Source organism: Notolepis coatsorum, assembly GCF_963971535.1.
Source record: "Notolepis coatsorum genome assembly, chromosome: 12".
NCBI classification, from domain to species: domain Eukaryota; kingdom Metazoa; phylum Chordata; class Actinopteri; order Aulopiformes; family Paralepididae; genus Notolepis; species Notolepis coatsorum.
This window is the reverse complement of record NC_140176.1, coordinates 38,784,120-38,803,713: the sequence shown is the minus strand read 5'-3', so window position 1 is coordinate 38,803,713 and position 19,594 is coordinate 38,784,120. Positions and strand designations below refer to the sequence as shown.

The following is a 19,594-nucleotide window of genomic DNA, read 5'->3' as shown; positions in this document are numbered from 1 at the left end:
TGGAAGAGTGATGCAGAGAGCCAGGCTGGAAGAGTGATGCAGAGAGTCAGGCTGGTAGAGTGATGCAGAGAACCAGGCTGGAAGTGTGATGCAGAGCTCCGCTGACCATAAGCTCACTTTTGCTAATTTCTTTGAAATTGCCTTCCCCACCTTTATTTACTGCACTTCTGCCACGGGTTCTCCTAGTGTTCCTCGTATACATCTTTAGACCTTTGGTTCTCAAAGTGTGGTCCAGTGATCCCCCAGAGGTCAGTTTTGTTTTATTTGTCACAAGGTACATTACAGTGAAATGCTTGGTTATGTATGAGCAGTGTTGGGCAAGTTACTTTTAAAAAGTAACTAGTTACAGTTACTAGTTACTTCTTCCAAAAAGTAACTAAATTACTTACTCAGTTACAAATTATAAAAGTAACTAGTTACTTCAGAAAGTAACTATTGCGTTTTCAACATACACAAATCTAAACTATTTAATGTTGCTGTGGGTAGCCTCCAATCAAATGCCATGTATGTAGATATTATAATTACTATGTTTATATAGTGGATCATACAAATACAATAGATTGTTTTGGAACTTTTGATATGTATTGCCCCTCAACAGGCCACAACTGGGCAACATTAAATTATGCTTGTTAAGCACTATACCAAAATAAATAACAAATATATACTGATTGATTGAACATTTTAATTACAGATTGCAGAATGGGTACAGCACTACGGCTCAATACACACAATTGTTAAGGGGATGCAGATCAGAGAAAGACTTTCGTCTTGTTTACGATTAGGGTCCCCCATTTTCAATTCATGACATACACAACATACAGATATAAGAATCTAATCGAATCATTCTAAACTATCTAATCATGACATTTAAGACATGCATGACATACAGATATATATCTCTGTGCACCAGACTGTGCTATTAAACCAGGAAGTGCAGCACTATGTTGAGCCCATAGATATAGAACTATATATTATGGTTGAGCCTGTCAGTAGAGCCACTGCCCTGCGCTGCAACACAACAAGAGTGAACCGCGGTGTCACGCTGACTGCTCGCTTATTATGTTGTTCCGTTGGATTCGTTTTGGATTATTTGGGCTCAAACCGTACACTACACGGACCCGCGGTCTCACGCTGACTGAATCGCTTGTGTTGTGGCTCAGACTCTGATGCGTTAGACCCGCCCACCTCTACCTCTGATTGGCTTACCATGACATTTTACTCAGCCTCAGCCAATCGTCAGCATGTATCCGCTTGCAATCGTCAGCATGTATCCGCTTGACTCACGCACTGCCCACTAAACAAGGAAGAACATATTGCCTCTCAGCGCAGATATCTGTCTGATGAAAGAAACAGGTTCATTCATAGTAACGCGCCGGATTTATTTGCAGTAACGGTAACAGCGTTGTTGAGATTGGAAGAGTAATCCATTAGATTACTCGTTACTGAAAAAACGAACGCCGTTAGTAACACCGTTACTTATAGCGCTGTTATTCCCATCACTGTGTATGAGCCCCCTGAAATTGTGCTTCATACAGTAAAAAGGTAAAAAGAACAAAGAACAAACACTAAAATATACAATATATACAAATGCAAATATTCTCAAATTTGGTAGATATAGTGCAAATATTTTTGTAATAAATAGTTAAAATATGGTGTAGTGTTATAAAGTGTCTAAAGTGAATGTGACAGCATTAGCGATCTGATGTCCATGTTTTTCCATTGGGTTTCTCTTATCAGGGGGGAAACCCTTGCGAGCACGGGGAGAACATGCTTTTTTTTTCCTATGCAAAATAATTTTCTTCAAAGTAACTAGTAACTGATGGCTTCAGATAAATGTAGTGGAGTAAAAAGTACAATTCCCTAAAATTTAAATACCCACATAAAGTACAAGTAGCTTGGAATTGTACTTAAGTACAGCACTTGAGTACAAATACTTAGTTAAGATAAGATAAGATAAGATATTCCTTTATTGATCCCCTTGGGGAAATTCAGGTTACTTTCCACCACTGCTAACAACTATCTTCTCTGATAGGGGTCCCTGTGAAAAAATATCCTTCCAAATGGGGGTCCGTGGCTTTTTGCCTATCAATTTTCTCTCGCCGTGAAAAGGTTTGAGAACCAACGCTATAGATCACCAAACAGCACTTAGGGCTGACACAAAACATTCTCCATCGAAACACAATCGCCATGAATTCCGCGGGGCAGGCAGGTATCTCCTCTAGGCAGAGTGACCTGCTGCACCTCCTCAATGGCGGGAGAAGAAAAAACCGCCTCCTCCGATCGCATCTCCTCTCAGGGTCTCTCTCCTCTCTCCTGTTCTCCTCTGTTATTATGGCCGATATCACCAAGTACGCGTCTCAACAGGCTTTGCGAGACCACAGTGTAACAGCCCTGACCCTGCCCTGACCCCAATCCCCAGTGAAGATAAGGAAGAACTCCCACAAAGAAACCTCAGTAGGACATTAAAGGGAGGAAACCACAGGATTCAATGCGAGGGTGGCCAGGCGTGCAATAGGCAAACAATGATACTATCATTGGGAAATAATTGGTGAAGTGATAAAAGGAAATAAAAAAACAAGGAACAAGGAACAGTATAGACAGTTTGCAATGGGTGAGGAGAGGAAACAGGGCATCAACGAAAGCATCCATAGAGATAACATCAGCGACGTCCATCAGGATTTCACACCCAGGACGATCATAATGAGCTGTGACACATGCCCGGATCTGTGAGATGGCACAGGGTGGCGAGACCACCTCTTCTCCCACTCCTCCTCATCTCCTCTCTTCTCCTTTCCTCCTTTTTTTGTCCTTTCTCTCCCCTGCTCCCACATCTCATATCCTCTCTCCTTCCGTTATCCAGCTTTATTGATTTAGTACAATGCAGTTAATCAGTATTTAAATAATAATAGTAGATATTGTCCTTCTCGGTCTGTTTCTCTCTCTCTCTCTTTATCTCTCTCTGTCTCTCCTTATGTCTCTCTCTAGCTCTCTCTTTCTCTATCTCTCCCTCTCTCTTGCTCTTTCTCTCTATCTCTCTCCCTCTCTCTTTATCTCCCTCTCTCTCTGTCTCTCTCTTTTCTCTCTCTCTATCTTTCTCGCTCTCTCATTCTCTCCATCTCTTTTTCTCTCTCTCTCTCTCTCTCTCTCTCTCTCTCTCTCTCTCTCTCTCTCTCTCTCTCTCTCTCTCTCTCTCTCTCTCTCTCTCTCTCTCTCTTTCACCACTTTTCTCCCTCTCTCTGTCTTAACCTGTTCCACCCCCGGGTGAAAATCTGCATAAAATGTATACCTAGGTAAATGGAAAATTGCTCCACTTCTACAAGGGCTATTTGCATATTCTTGTTATCTAGGTACATCTATGGACATCAGTGAATGTATTCTCAGTGTCAGAAATATTGTGTCTATTACTAGGCTTGCTTAAATTGTGATGAAACAAAGGAACATATGGATTATGATTTTTCTGTTCATCTTTGACAGTGAATAACACCATGATAATAATGACCAGTAATTCAATTCAATGTGCTTTATGGGATTTATCGATTAAGTACAATACAGTTAATCAATTCAAATTGTAACTATTGTCCTTCTCTGTCTGTCTCTCTCCCCCCCCCCCCCCTATATCTCTCTCTAGTTGAGTTTTGGAGGAATGCCCTACAGTGGGAAGCCTCTGAGTGGAGGGAGGAAGAACTTTAAGGGCTGCATGGAGAGCATCAACTACAACGGAGACAACATCACTGACCTGGCCCGGCGCAAGAAGCTAGACACCTCCAGCTTTGTAAGACACACACACACACACACACACACACACGCACACGCACACGCACACGCACACGCACACGCACACGCACACACACACACACACACACACACACACCCAACACACTTTGATTAAAAACCAGAGAGATAGTATAGAAAGAGCACGCTTCAGAGAAATCCTGTTCCCCCATGGCCTTGGCGCCATTTGAGTCAGAGATGTTTCAAAAGTCGTTGTCTCTTCCTGTAATCCGGCAGTCACGTGACTCACACCTTGACACTGCTTTGAATGCATTATCTTTCCTTATTATAGTATCTTTGACTTGAGTCACATGATCTTCTTCTACAGCGTGTGCAGGGGAAATAGACTGTGCATGTGTGGATACTGCCACATAGAGGCTCTTCTTCTACAGCGTGTGCAGGGGAAATTGACTGTTCATGTGTGGATACTGCCACCTAGAGGCTCTGATTTATTCCACAACAAGGTCACTGATCCCCATCACTCCTTCAAGTGGCACTAATGCGTAAGATTAGAATACCACTAAGAAGAAGTAGAGTTGCGTTCTGGGTAGCAGGTTGCGTTTCTGAATTTGCCAAATTTTCTTTCCCAGGAGGATATAAGGCAGGATGGAGGAAGGTATCTGAAAAGCGAAATAAATTTGTTGGAAATGATCAGACAAGATTAGTATCGCGAAAGGTGCATGTCTGTGGACAATGGGTAGGAGAAGGCATGGAATGGCTAGAGGGACCATTTAGCCTTGAATATAGCCCATTTAGCCATGCATAATAGACCATTTAGCCATGATTATAGACCATTTATCCATGAATATAGACCATTTAGCCACAAATATAGACCATTTAGCCCTGCATATAGACCATTTAGCCCTGAATATAGACCATTTAGCCATGATTATAGGCCATTTATCCATGACTATAGACCATTTAGCCACAAATATAGACCATTTAGCCCTGACTATAGACCATTTATCCACAATTATAGACCATATATCCATGACTATAGACCATTTAGCCACAAATATAGACCATTTAGCCCTGAATATAGCCCATTTAGCCCTGAATATAGACCATTTATCCCTGACTATAGACCATTTAGCCCTGAATATAGACCATTTAGCCATGACTATAGACCATTTAGCCATGAATATAGACCATTTAGCCACAACTATAGCATCGATCACGAGGACGTCCCACACTAACCTACGTGGACGTACTCAGGAGAGATGCGGGAACAGAAAACTCCGGCGAGCTAGCCAGATGCATGGAGGATCAGGATGACTGGAAGCACTGATGGACGGCCCGTCCGAGGACGACCTAGATAGATAGACCAGTTATCCCTGATTATTACATGGCGTTTTCACATTCGCCGAAATGCTTGGTTGTGATTGGTCAATAGCTCGCGTCAGAGGTCCGTTATCACACAATAATGACCGCTGTGGGACAATAATGACCGCTGTGCGCAGCTGTTCGCAATCAAGCCCCACTGACACACTGCCTCAGTGCAGCTCAGCATATGCACAGCTGCACTCAGTCATGCAATCAGACCAGAGACCACAGACCTGCCGGCCAGGGTGCGATCCACGGGGGAGCTGGGTGAGCCATGGCTCCCTTAGATCAGACATCAGCTCCCCTGAAAACATGATTTGTGATTTTTTGGGGGGTCTCTAAATTACTGAAAATAAATGCTACTTTTGCCATGCATTTCTCATTTTTCTGAAATTTTCTGTATCATCATCGTGTATAATAATAAACGTATGCTATTTTGGATGTATGATTAATGATTTGCGCACTAATTCACACACGTATTATGGCAACATGCATGCTATTCTTGCAATTACCATTCGGAGCGCGGCGGCGCTGCAGCCTGCACGCACGGCACAAATCAAACTTGACCCGCACGTTGTAACCTGTGACTTGTTGACTTGACAGTGATAGTTTTGACAGGTAAATAAGGTCATTCAGGAATGGATAATGTCTAAACGAAAAATGCAACAAGTAAGCCTAACCAATTTTGGTTTGACAGAGCAGCAGGAGGCGGGATCATCTACAGGCGACACCGTTACACCTGCTGCTGCTGCGGTGGTGGGGACTGCTGGCAGCAGGAAGAGTAGAATTTTGCAGAACACCGGCGCCTGCTGCGGTCGTATCAGAACAGGAGTCTGAGAGAGATCCCTGAATATAGACAATTTAGCCACGACTATAGACCATTTAGCAATGAATATAGCCCATTCAGCCATGGATATAGACAATTTAGCCATGAATATAGCCCATTCAGCCATGGATATAGACAATTTAGCCACAAATATAGACCATTTATCCCTGAATATAGACCATTTAGCCCTGCATATAGACAATTTAGCCACGACTATAGACCATTTAGCCACAACTATAGACCATTTAGCCACAAATATAGACCCTTTAGCCACAAATATAGACCATTTAGCCATGCATATAGACAAAATTAGCCCTGAATAGTGACAAATTACTACTTCACCAAGTAGAAGTATTCTTGATGAACCCTGGAGCCATCATAGACAATCGTCTCCTTCTCCGGAAACATTTGCAAGTCCACTGGCAGTGAGAAGGAAGGAATTAGGACAAGTAGAAGAAGGGAAGAGGAATGATTGTGACGAGAACCAAGAAAGTGCTGAAGAAGAATCAACTACAGAACCGGTGAGGCCATGCGAGCTGAACTGAAACTAATTGGCAATTTAAAAGATGGTGTTTTACAAGACAGTTTGAAGTGGTTGGGTGGGGAATTAGGAAAAGTGATCATTGTCAAGTCTTTGCGCCAACAGAGTCGGCATTGAAAGCAACTATGCCATGAAGAAACGTCAGGTTCTGTCTTTTGACTTGAAAGGTGCTGTTTGTGTCAAATCGATTGGGATGTGGAGGGATTAAAAGAGTTGAGGTGAAGCGAGGTGTTCGACGTGCTACAATAATGGACAGAGAGTGGGCGGAGCTTGTCGGTGTTGCCGAGTTGTGAAAGGGACTCAAATACTCGGCACAAGTTCAAATACCATTGGTAAACAAACATAGTGCTGGAAATATACACTTTGACTGCTGTTTTGACAGTTAGTGTCAAAGTTAGTGTCTTTACTTTTGGCTACATTGAAAAAAAAAACATGCAACATTAATTCATACATTCTGTAGAGATGGATTTATGGCATGATATCAACCAGACCGCTCGGGCTTAAGAGGTCAATGTAAGATAAGGGCCCTATATTTGATTTTGAAACGGGCCCCCTGAACCTTAAGGCCGCCTATGGGGCAGACGTGTGGTGGAGAGCCAAGGGATTTCAGTTCAGCTGTTGATGAGGGCCACGGGTAGACGGGTAGACCCCAGGTGGTAAGAGCAGGCAACTGCACCTCCTCATCCATCACGCTCAACATAGGGGCCCCCTAGGGCTGTGTTCTGAGTCCCCTCCTCTACTCCCTGTACACACATGACTGTGTAGCACAGCGGAACAACAACACAATCATCAAATTTGCTGATGACACAGTAGTGGTGGGCCTGATCTCTGCCAACGATGAGAGGGCCTACCTGGAAGAGGTAGAGAATCTGTCGCAGTGGTGTCAGGAGAACTGCCTCTCCCTGAACGTCAGCAAAACAAAAGAGATGATTGTGGACTTCAGAGGGTCGGGGGTCAGGGACTACAGCCCCCTCAGCATCGACGGGGCACCAGTTGAGAGAGTGAACAGTTTCAAGTACCTAGGAGTCCACATATCCGAGGACTTGACATGGACCACACACATTGACAGTGTTGTGAAGAAGGCACGGCAACGCCTCTACTTCCTCAGGCGCCTAAGGAAGTTCCATGTCAGTCAGAAGATCCTTAAGAACTTCTACTCATGCACAATAGAGAGCATCCTGACTGGCAATATCACCTCCTGGTTTGAGAATAGCACCGCACAAGACCGCAGCAGACTACAGAGAGTGGCCCGTTCAGCCGAACGCACAATTGGAGGGGGGCTTCCCACTCTCCAGAATATTTACAACAAGCGGTGCATGGGTAAGGCTAAGAGAATTATCAAAGACTCCAGCCACCCAAACAACTGCCTCTTTGGCAAGCGATACCGGAGTCTCATGGCAAGCACAGAAAGACTCAGAAGAAGCTTCTATCCCCAGGCCATCAGGTTGCTCAACCAACAATAACACTATGCAACAACCATCAAAAGCACTCACAGCACACACATCCACACGAACACACTCACTTTAAACAAACAACTCACTGCAGCACCCACTCTACACACTTTAGAACACCTAAACACACTTTATAATTATTGGCAAATAATTTGCACTACAACCCATAACTCAGTACACCTTACTGTAAATTGTACCAAAATTGTACCTCATCCCATTTCTGCTTTGCACTATATAGTATATTGTAATTAGTATATTGTATAGTATATTGTATGGTAACTCAGTTACTTCTACTCTGCATTGAACATTGTACATATGTACATACTGAACACTTGTGTCTACGTACGTGACTTCAATTTTATACTTGCTATACTTATTTTATTTTATACTTATCCTTTTGTCTAGCACAGTCTCTGGAGCGTAACAGAAAGAAGCATTTTGTATAAAAGTATTCTGTACTTCTGTATGACAACTAATAAAGAAACTTGAAACTTGAACTTGAGTGTGGTGGAGAGCCAAGGGATTTCACTTCAGCTGTTGATGCGGGCCACAGTGGTGGAGAGCCAGGGAATTTCAGTTCAGATGTTGATGAGGGCCACAGTGTGGTGGAGAGCCAGGGAATTTCAGTTCAGATGTTGATGCGAGCCACAGTGTGGTGGAGAGCCAAGGGATTTCACTTCAGCTGTTGATGCGGGCCACAGTGGTGGAGAGCCAGGGAATTTCAGTTCAGATGTTGATGAGGGCCACAGTGTGGTGGAGAGCCAGGGGATTTCAGTTCAGATGTTGATGAGATCCAAAGCTGGAGGGAGGAAAAACTGTTCCTGCGTTTCATTGTTTCAGTCGTGGTTTTAGCTTGTCAGGTCAGGGACGATGACTTTCTCTGCTGTCTGGATGGTGTGTCTCAGGTCGGCCTAATTGCCTCGAGTGCTGGCTGACCCTGAGTCAGCCTTTTATGGTGAGGACAGACGCATAACAGTCATGTAGAATTGGACCATTATCGCCTGACGCAGGTTGAACTTCAGCCGTTGAACTTCTCTCTCTTTAGCTGTTTTTTTTTATGTTTTGTTATTTCCCGGCATCTTTTCTCGATCTTCCAATCACAACTGTTGCTTCCCTCAGACAAAGTCATACTGGCCAGCAGCGTAACTAGTAAGAGTAGGAGATGTACAGATATAGATATATTATCCACAGAAATGTAAAAGGACTGTATGCAGGTAAGTACAGACAGGTGTGGATAATCTCCAAATTAATCATGAGCAGTTTATTTATCAAGACCAAGTTAGTAGCCGTGTTGAAATGAAATATGTCCGATGTAACGGTTGAACCCAGGTGCAGATACAAACAGGCAGAGACCATGTCGAATCAAAGGAAACCCAAACTGTGGGGATATTTATTAGGAACAGGGAGAATACGTTAACCAGGTTCTCAGACAAGCAGTGGATTGTGACCGGCCTAGGTTCTCAGACTGTCCAGGGAGTAGGTGAGTAGCAGGGTAGTGTTACGAACTGGCTCAAGCTCGCAACAAGAATAGGGAGACACAGGCACAATTTAAGAAATAACAAAGAATGTATTATAAGTAATTTAAAGGAGCAGCCAATATATATGAGTATCAGTGTGTCAGCAGTGTGTGGATGAGTGTATGTGCAGCATGAATGTGCAGGTGTAAAAGCAAAGAAAAGCAACCAAAACAAATGAACCAAAATTAACAGCCAAATTACCAAATAACCAAATAACCAAATAACCAACAAACAGCAACCAACCAGACAAACAAAGAACCAAAAACAAATGGGGAGTTCGCCAGAGATCAGAGGCAGCCTCTCTCTGATATCCTGTGCCTGGGACACACCGGCCCAGGTGGCGTGTATCGCTTCCGCAACGGAATTCGGTTTCCTGGTTCCTCTGATTGGCCACGACCCCCACGTGACCCGCCCCTCTATCCACCGCTCTGCTGCTGCCGTGCGCGGCAGAGAGCGGCCGCGGACTCGCTTGCTTCCTCAATTTATACGCATGGAAGTATTGACTGAATGAATGAATGAAAACTTTATTTAACAGATTGCAGAATGGGTACAATACAGTACGGCTCAATACACACAATTGTTAAGGGGATGCAGACCTGAGAAAGACGTTTGTCTTGTTTACATCAGGGTCCCCATTTTCAATTCATATAGAACGACTACGCCGTAACAAATCATTAAAAAAATATACCGTTAACTGGAATATGTTGTGCCTTTACACATATGTTGGATTATGTAATTGGTTTGTCATGACAAACAAATAAAAAAATTGCGATTTACCCGCTGGCTACGACAACACACAGTGACTGCATGTAGTCACTGTGTGTTGATGTTGTAGCCACCTCCTCCACGGCAGGAATACTAAGCTCCCCCTTAAGCTCCAGGAAGAGGGGAGAGGCTGAAAACCCGCAGTTCTTGCCCGCCTGATGGGAGCCGAATCCCCGCATCTGATTTGTCTGATGAATACCCCCAAACATGGAGGTCCCGAATGCATGGAAGTATTGATTGCGCCGTAACAAATCATTAAAAAAAGATACCGTTAACTGGAATATGTTGTGCCTTTACACATATGTTGGATTATGTAATTGGTTTGTCATGTCAAAAATATCGCATCGTTCTTTATGAATTGAAAATGGGGGACCTTGATGTAAACAAGACAAACGTCTTTCTCAGGTCTGCATCCCCTTAACAATTGTGTGTATTGAGCCGTACTGTATTGTACCCATTCTGCAATCTGTTAAATAAAGTTTTCATTCATTCATTCATTCATTCATTCATTCATTCATTCATTCATTCATTCATTCATTCATTCAATACTTTCATGCGTATAAATTGAGGAAGCGAGCGAGTCCGCGGCCGCTCGCTCTGCCGCGCGGGGCAGCGGCAGAGCGGTGGATAGGGGTCAGGTCACGTGGGGGTCGCGGCCAATCAGAGGAACCCGGAAACCGAATTCCGTTGCGGAAGCGATACACGCGGCCCGCGTTTGCCCCAATTAGCTGACGAGCCTTCCCCAGCTCTGCTCTGCCAGCCAGAGCAGAGGAAGACAACACAGTGTGGGGGAGGGTCATAGCCGGGAGCGGGTTCTCAGACAGTCCGGGAGATTCACACGGAGAAGAGTAGTCAGACAGGCGAAGGTCATACACAGGGATCCAGAACTCGGGAGCAGGGTGTGGAGCCAGGTAGAGAACTGTGAGCAAAGGAGGACAAGACAAGTTAGATGAAGCAAACAAACAAGGACAAGAACGAGCAATACTACTAAGCACTGACTGGTAAATGAGAAACTACGATCTGGCATAGGTAGAGCGAGAGAGAGAGCAAGAGAGAGCGAGAGAGAGCGAGAGAGAGCGAGATAGAGAGCGAGAGAGAGAGAGAGAGAGAGAGAGAGAGAGAGAGAGAGAGAGAGAGAGAGAGAGAGAGAGAGAGAGAGAGAGAGAGAGAGAGAGAGAGAGAGAGAGGCTAGGCCGGAATAGAGTGAGAGAGAAGCTAGGCCGGAATAGAGTGAGAGAAAACCAAGGGTTACAGGAGACGGAAAGCCTGGAGGCTTGGAGGTGCATGACATCTGGTGATGAATGAAATGAGGAAAGAATAGCATGTGATCCCCAGGATGCCTTGATAGTGAGTTGAGTCCTTTTGGATTTGAATGCGTCAGGGATGCAGGATGCGTACCTATAGGGAGGTGTAGTCTCACATCACTGGTTGTTCCACCCGTATAGGGATTTATCATTGGGAAAATGGATTATCGGCTATTGTAACAATTCTGCCGCTTGGAATTTGAAATACGTTCCACTTTTGCACAAAATGAGTTCCCTTCTATCACTAACATTATTGTTTAAGCATTTTTGGTTGAAATAAAATTCAGCGATTTTTTTGTAATGATTAATTGTGAAAATGTTCATGTTGAGCTATAGATTGTGGATGAATAAGCACAGAAAGGTACACCATGCCAATGTTAATGCTTTATTTGTTTTAAATGAGACAATTTAGAAATGGGCAATGGGGAAATGCATTGGGTTGGACAGAGGGTGGAACACGAAAAACGGCAATGACGTAACCACTACACCTCCCTATTTACATCAACACAGCAAACCCTGTAGCTTTCAATCGGGTGTCGAGAAATTGTCTCAAACTAAGAGAAAACCTCTGCCTTTGCATCAAAACATCTCAATAAATGGAATAATGAATAATGGACTGGTCCCTTGCTGACCTCACAAAGACCCTGCGAGACTGCTTTCACGTTTTCCTTTGGTATTCCAGGTGCATTTTCACTGTGGCTTGAAATAAAACATTTTACTGCGACAGGAGCCGTTTGCATTAATAATAATAATAATAATAATACATTTTATTTGGTGGCGCCTTTCACGACACCCAAGGTCACCTTACAGGTCATAAAAACACAGCAAAGCAGTTAAAAGTCGAGGTTAAAAACAAAACAAACAACAGGAAGTATAAAACAGTGAAGTTAAAATAACAAAACAAACAAACAGCAGGGGGTATAGAACAGTAACACAGGTTATAGTGAATATGCAAGATTAAACAGGTGGGTTTTCAGTTGTGATTTAAATGATGATAGGGAGTCAGACTGTCGGATATGTGGGGGCAGGGAGTTCCAGAGTCTGGGAGCCAAGCAGCTGAAAGCTCTGGCACCCATGGTGCAGAGGCGTGAGCTGGGGGTGGATAGGAGTCCAGTAGAGGATGAGCGGAGGGTGCAGGAGGGGGTGCATTCCTGGAGGAGGTCAGTGATGTAGATGGGGGCTAGATTGTGGAGGGCTTTGAAGGTGAGTAGGAGGTTTTTGAAATCGATCCGGTAGTGCACAGGGAGCCAGTGTAATTGAATGAGGACGGGGGTGATGTGGTCAGAGGAGTTGGTGCGGGTGATGATCCTGGCAGCAGAGTTTTGGATGATTTGGAGTCTGTTGAGGAGTTTGGTGGGAAGGCCGGTGAGGAGAGTGTTGCAGTAATCGATCCGGGATGTGACAAATGAGTGGACCAGGGTTTCAGTGTTTGATTGTATTTAAGCATTACATCACACGCAGGAGTGGTTTGTGACCAATAAACCATGCCTAGGGGTGGTTGTTAGGCCCGAGGCGCAGCCGAGGGTCGTTAGACCCCCCTAGGCATGGTTTATTGGTCACAAATCACGACTGCACGTGGTGTAAAGCTTTTATACAACTGCCAGATTCATCCAACCTTATTTCTATACAATAAACACACATTAATCGAAGATTTATTGAAAAAACCATCCGCCAGAAAAAGTAGTTCCCACAACTCCATGTGGAAGCAGCTTGAAGTGCATCCAACCAAACTAACACATCCAACTGTGTATTATTGGAATGATTGAGAGAAGTTGCCTCATGTGGAAGCAGCTTGAAGTGCATCCAACCAACTAACACATCCAACTGTGTATTATTGGAATGATTGATTGAAAATTTTATTACCAGATGCAGAATGGGTACAATACAGTACGGCTCAATACACACAATTGTTAAGGGAATGCATAGGAAAAAAACGTTTTCTTCGCCCTATTTTTTTATTTATTTCTTTTAGCCTAAACTTAACCAGTTGGAAACCAGGGGTACAGTAATAAAATTAGCAATCAACCAATCAATCAATTCAATAGACCATGCTCACTTAAAACAGCGCTGCTTCTCTCTCAGTCTGACTCCCCCGCTGTTGCAGACAGGAGTGTGTGTGTGTGTGTGTGCGTGTGTGTGTGTGTGTGTGTGTGTCACAGTGTGTGTGTGCGTGTGTGTGTGTATGTGTGTGTGTGTGTGTGTGTGTGTGTGTGTGTGTGTGTGTATGTGTGTGTGTGTGTGTTTGTGGGTACGCCAGCGTCGGACAGTGAGAGAGAACGCTGCAGTCAGTAGCAAGAAGGAAGTAGAAATTTAAATCAATCAATTAATCTATCAATCAAACCGCGATTTTTCTTTTGTTCTAGATTGCCTCAAGACCCATCAATTACATCATCCAACATTGTTTAAAGGGCTAACACATTCCCCTTGACAGAATCGCTTCATATTTAGTCGTTTAGTCGCCATTAACATATCCATTTGTAAATATTATTGGCCACCTTCTTGTGATCCGGCGGAGTGATGTGATGTGGGTCGGTTGTGGGCGGGTCCTGGGCCAGCAGCGTGGATTGTTGCCAATAAAGACGTGTAAAATGACTGTTTCAGCCAATCAGAATCGAGAAATTTGCATGCCGTTGTATAATGTAAGATCTGTACCACCAGCTATTAAACCCTCTCACCTCTTCTCATCAGGCGCATGGCACCCTGAAGAGCTGCTGGTTGGAACCTCAGTATAATGAAATTGAGCTTAAAATCAACTGTAAACAGTGTTCGTTATGTTCCCTGATGTATATCCCTCTCTCTCTCTCTCTCTCTCTCTCTCTCTCTCTCTCTCTCTCTCTCTCTCTCTCTCTATCAAGCTCTCTCTCGCTCTCTCTCTCTCTCTCTCTCTCTCTCTCTCTCTCTCTCTCTCTCTCTATCTCTCTCTCTATGTCTATCTCTCTCTTTCTCCATATCTCTCTCTAACTCTCTCTCTCTCTATGTCTCTCTATCTCTCTATCTCTCTTTCTCCCTCTCTCCATCTCAGCTGAGAGTGTTTCCTTGTTCCTGTCTTAAACTGATTGAACTACTGGCAGCAGCAATCAAGTCACATCACAGTGGCTCCTGTGATTGCTACTGATGACTCACACACTCACTCAGTTATAATCAAAAGAGACCCACTCCACTGCTCAGGACACACACACAATTAGAGCACACACATAGAAATATATGTGGATGTACAGACACACACAGAACACACAAACATAGTGTACGTACGCACGCACACACAAATGCATGCGTGTAACTCTCTCTCACACACACACACACACACACACACACACACACACACACACACACACACACACACACACACACACACACACACACACACACACACACACACACACACACACACACACACACACACACACACACACACACACACACACACACACACACACACACACACACACACACACACACACACACACACACACACACACACACACACACACACACACACACACACACACTTAATCAGGAAGCGTCTGTGGTTGGTAATGGCCCATGGAGTTTGTTAATTATTTAATTCAGAGGAGAGTGGGAAAGCACTTTGGTAATTAGTGCTGAAAGTCTCCATTACCACAACATATCAATCACAGACACAGTCATACATGTGTACACACACTGCCTATAGCTCCAAATCACACCATGTGACACACATTTAATACAAATTAAATAAATGTTAAATAAAGAAAATAAGTAAAATGTAGCTATTGACAATGTAGCAGCTATTGGACTGCTGCCATTAGCTGGAGAGCTAGCGGCTGGAGAACTAGAGAACTGCTAGGACTATCTGACTTACAGTAATACTTAAAAACTGCATGGACTCTGGTGCAGTGTGTTACTACGTTATGGATGTATACTATCGTCACTACTAATACTGACTGATCGAATCCTGCCATTCCACTACTATTATCACTATCATTACTATGTTTTATATATGGGACGCTTTTACCCTGTGAGGAGGGGGTTTTGCGGAGCCCAATAGCAAACACAGGAGGAGAGAGAATGGAGCGGTTTAGGGTGTTTTAATAGTATTTCCCCAAGCATACAGTTTACAGGCAAATACAGGAATGTACAGGTACGTGTTGTAATAGGCGAGAGCAGGAGCACTCCTTGTGCAGCACGGGACAACAGGTACAGGGATGTACGATAGAGGAGAGCTGGTGCACTCCTAGTGCAGCACGGGACAACAGGTACAGGGATGTACGATAGAGGAGAGCCGGTGCACTCCTAGTGCAGCGCGGGGTAACAGGTACGTGTTGTAATAGGCGAGAGCAGGAGCACTCCTTGTGCAGCACGGGACAACAGGTACAGGGATGTACGATAGACGAGAGCTGGTGCACACCTAGTGCAGCACGGGACGTCCAGGTTGGAGGTGTACTGGAGCGGTGATCCTGGGCACAGAGAGAAACAGATTAGGACAAGGTATATCAACGAGGACAGGGTTGCAAGGCTTTAGGTTCGTCGTTGTACCTAGGTAGCTAGTTTAACACTGCGACGAGGGACGACAGGATCCGTCAGGTGATATAGGGGCTGCTGATGAGGGAATCCCTCACAGCCGCGCTGATTGATGCTCGTCTGGCAGCGTGGGAATGCTGCAGCAGGAAGCTGCCCATATATGGGTGCGGCAGGATGGGGGCAGAGGAAGGCCCGAGCCCTGACCATGACATACCCTTACCCCATTCAATACCAAGTGCTGATTATCTAAGGCAGGGGTCTGCAATTAGGTTTGCCCAATTTTCCCCAAGCCATTGTATGGCAGGCCAATGATAGTGAACATTTTTTAACTCTGTCAAAAATTATCTATCTATTATAAAGTGCTTCTCACAGTGAATAACACATGAACAGATCAGTCATTTGATTTTAATGCAGGTGCTTGCATTATAAATCGAATGTATTATTATTAGTATAACACATGAACAGATCATTAGGGTGCATTTGATTTGAAGCACCACAGCGGGTGTATTATACATCGAATGTATTATTATTATTATTATTATTATTATTATTATTATTATTATTATTATTATTATTATTATTATTATTATTATTATTATTATTATTATTATTATTATTATTATTATTATTATTATTATTGTTTTATTATTATTATTATTACTATTATTATTATTATAACACATGAACAGATCAGTAGGGTGCATTTGATTTGAAGCACCACGGCGGGTGTATTATACATTGAATGTATTATTATTATTAAAACACAACACTCACCATAATGCAGGCAGCCCTGCCCTGGGCTTATTATTGTTTTTGCTTCGGTCCTCCAAAATCCATGCTCATGTTTGAAACATGTCAAATGTCCACTCGCGTTGAATGCCCACCCAATGTCCACCCAACTTGAACACAGTTGCTTGCTTCATTGCCTCGTGTTGCCATGTCAACACGCGAGAGTCACCGGTTGAAGTTATCCAAAGACGTTTGTTTTGTTTTTGCAAACGTTCCTCGCATTTTTTTTATTTATTTTTTTAATCCTTTATTTATCCAGGAATGTCCCATTGAGATACAAGATCTCTTCTTCCAGGGAGTCCTGACCAACACAGCACACAACAAGTTTCAACATAAAACAGGGCATTAAACAAAAAACATACAATTCAAATATATTTGTGCAGTGGCAAGGAGCATAATCACATCAACAATAGCATCAGGTAAAACAGTTACACGTTTCATAAAGGGCTAATCGTAGCATACCTTTAAAAGCATTCACAGTAGGAAGTGCCTGTAGACAAAGTTTCACTTGCAGCGTATTCCATAAAAAGGGAGCATAGTGGGAGAATGCAGCTTTACCAAGCTCTGACTGCATCAAAGGAACATTTAACAGCATCCCATTTGCTGCTCGTCTGGTATTAAAAAAGCAAGTATAAAAGGACAGAAGTCTGGAGATATATAAGGGCAGCTTACCTAGCAATGACTTAAGGATAAAAATCAACATGTGTGATTGTCTTCTTTGGTACAGAGAGGACCATCCTAATGACTGATACAAAGTGCAGTGGTGGGTGCGAGAGCCTGCACCCGTTACAAAACGTATGGCAGTATGGTACGCAGAATCCAGCTTTTTAAGCAGGGAGGAAGGAGCATGCATATAGATTACATCGCCATAGTCTAATACAGGCAGAAAGGAACTCTGCACAATTCTCTTCCTGGCTTCAGACGGGAAACATTTCTTTAACCGGAAGAAAAAGCCCAGTTTAGGTCTAAGTTTTCTCAGTAGGTTCCCAATATGAACATCAAAGCATGATGGCATCCCAAACGCGGAAGTGAAAGTGAAATTCCATTGGTTCTCCCAGTCCATGTGACCATTTCTAGCATTTCAATTGGCTATAGTGACAGCCATAGATATGATGAATAGATATATACAGCTTCACAAAGACACTCTGGCGTCACGACGAGTGAATATTTCCTGCGCGTAAAATAAACATCATATTCTCAAAATACCCTAACAGGCCAGAAATGATTGCTGGCGGGCCCATTTCGGCCCGCGGGCCGCCTATTGCCAATCCCTGATCTAAGGGATTGTACTATCTAGTCCTATAAGCTCAACTATGTTCTATATACTATTATTACCTCTTCTGCCACACACACCAATCAATCAACAGATCGGGACGTTTTTTCAGCATAGGCTACACAGCTATTAAAACAACTGCCTGCAGAGCAACAATTTGCACAGGAAAGGGCTTTAATTAGGCTAATAATTGTTTTGTTGATTGTGATTATGAAAATGCATGGCACTGCCGAACGGATGATCTCTGAGAAGCAGCTGGAGATGAGAACAGGAGGAAGAAATGGAGAGCAGATATGTTCTCCTTCTCTGTGTTCATGGCATATAATTATACAGATGAATAGCCATGACTCCAGAAGACGTGATGCAGTTGACCAGGCGCTCCTTCAACGTGGCCCAGGATGCAGTCGCGTACACAGTACACCGCTAACAGCATGCGGCCCAGACCACCTCCCAATGTGGCCTGAGTGATCGGATCAGAATGTGTTCATTCATTCAATTCAATCTTTATTTAAACTCAAAATTACACTGAGCTTTTCATTGTCGAGTATTTCTATTCACATAATCATCATCAATAAAATAAAAATAAATTTAAATAAAAAAAAATTTAATCATTTATAACAATTTCAGATTGTCATGACATTCTTGCATCCTCAATGCGTCTTGGGTGCGTTCCCATCAGTACTTAGAGCTGTCTACTTGTGATTGGATCTTAATTCCAGGTGGAAACAGCCTTATAATGTGCCTAAACATGTGTTACACAGACTGTGAGCTGTTCTGAGAGCTCTTCATAGACCAGAAATGCCACTCGCTCACTCACTCACTCAATCACACACTCGCTAACTCATTCACTTGCTCACTCACACACTCACTCAATCTCTCTCATTCGCTTGTGGGTAGCCACTCTGCCTCTAGTGGTGGCTCATGGGCGTGACACTGTTGCCTTGTCTTCATTAGCTTCATGTTCAGCCTGTCTGCAACTAGCCATGGCCAGCTTTGGTCTGGTATGGTTGGGTTTGCGTCTCCATTGCATTTCTTGTAAACTATCTGGTCGCTAAGCCACCTTTCAAAACCACCACACCACCAGCTGTGATACACAAGCTAGACCCTGATGATACAACAGACCCGGCCAGGTCTGGCCAGGTTGTGGAAGGTGGCTGTTTCAACCAGGGTTCAGCCAGGTTTGTCCAGGTTCTAAAGACAATGGAGACGCTCAGTGTGTGCCAGACAGATGGCTAAACCCTGACTAGTGGAGACAAGGCATGTGTGTACGTGTGTGTACGACATGTGTACGACCAGGTCAATCTACAGTATGTGAGAACTCTGCTTCAGAACTCTGATACAGCGTGTCCTTGCTTTTCAATTCAACACAAGTTAATGACCTTTACATTTTTTTCTCTCTCTCTCTCTCTCTCTCTCTCTCTCTCTCTCTCTCTCTCTCTCTCTCTCTCTCTCTCTCTCTCTCTCTCTCTCTCTCTCTCTCTCTCTCTCTCTCTCTCTCTCTCTCTCCCTCTCCCTCTTCCCTTCCTCTCCTCCA

General features: G+C 43.7%; 1 protein-coding gene across 1 annotated transcript in view; it reads left to right on the top strand.

Annotated features, from left to right (window-relative positions):
• Positions 1 to 19,594, top strand: part of cntnap2a (contactin associated protein 2a) — a gene marked incomplete at both ends in the record, with an annotated part of 675,314 nt that overhangs the window by 60,816 nt on the left and 594,904 nt on the right. Inside the window, 1 exon segment of the mRNA XM_084325811.1 lies at positions 3,629 to 3,772. Coding sequence (XP_084181937.1) covers positions 3,629 to 3,772 — 144 coding nt within the window.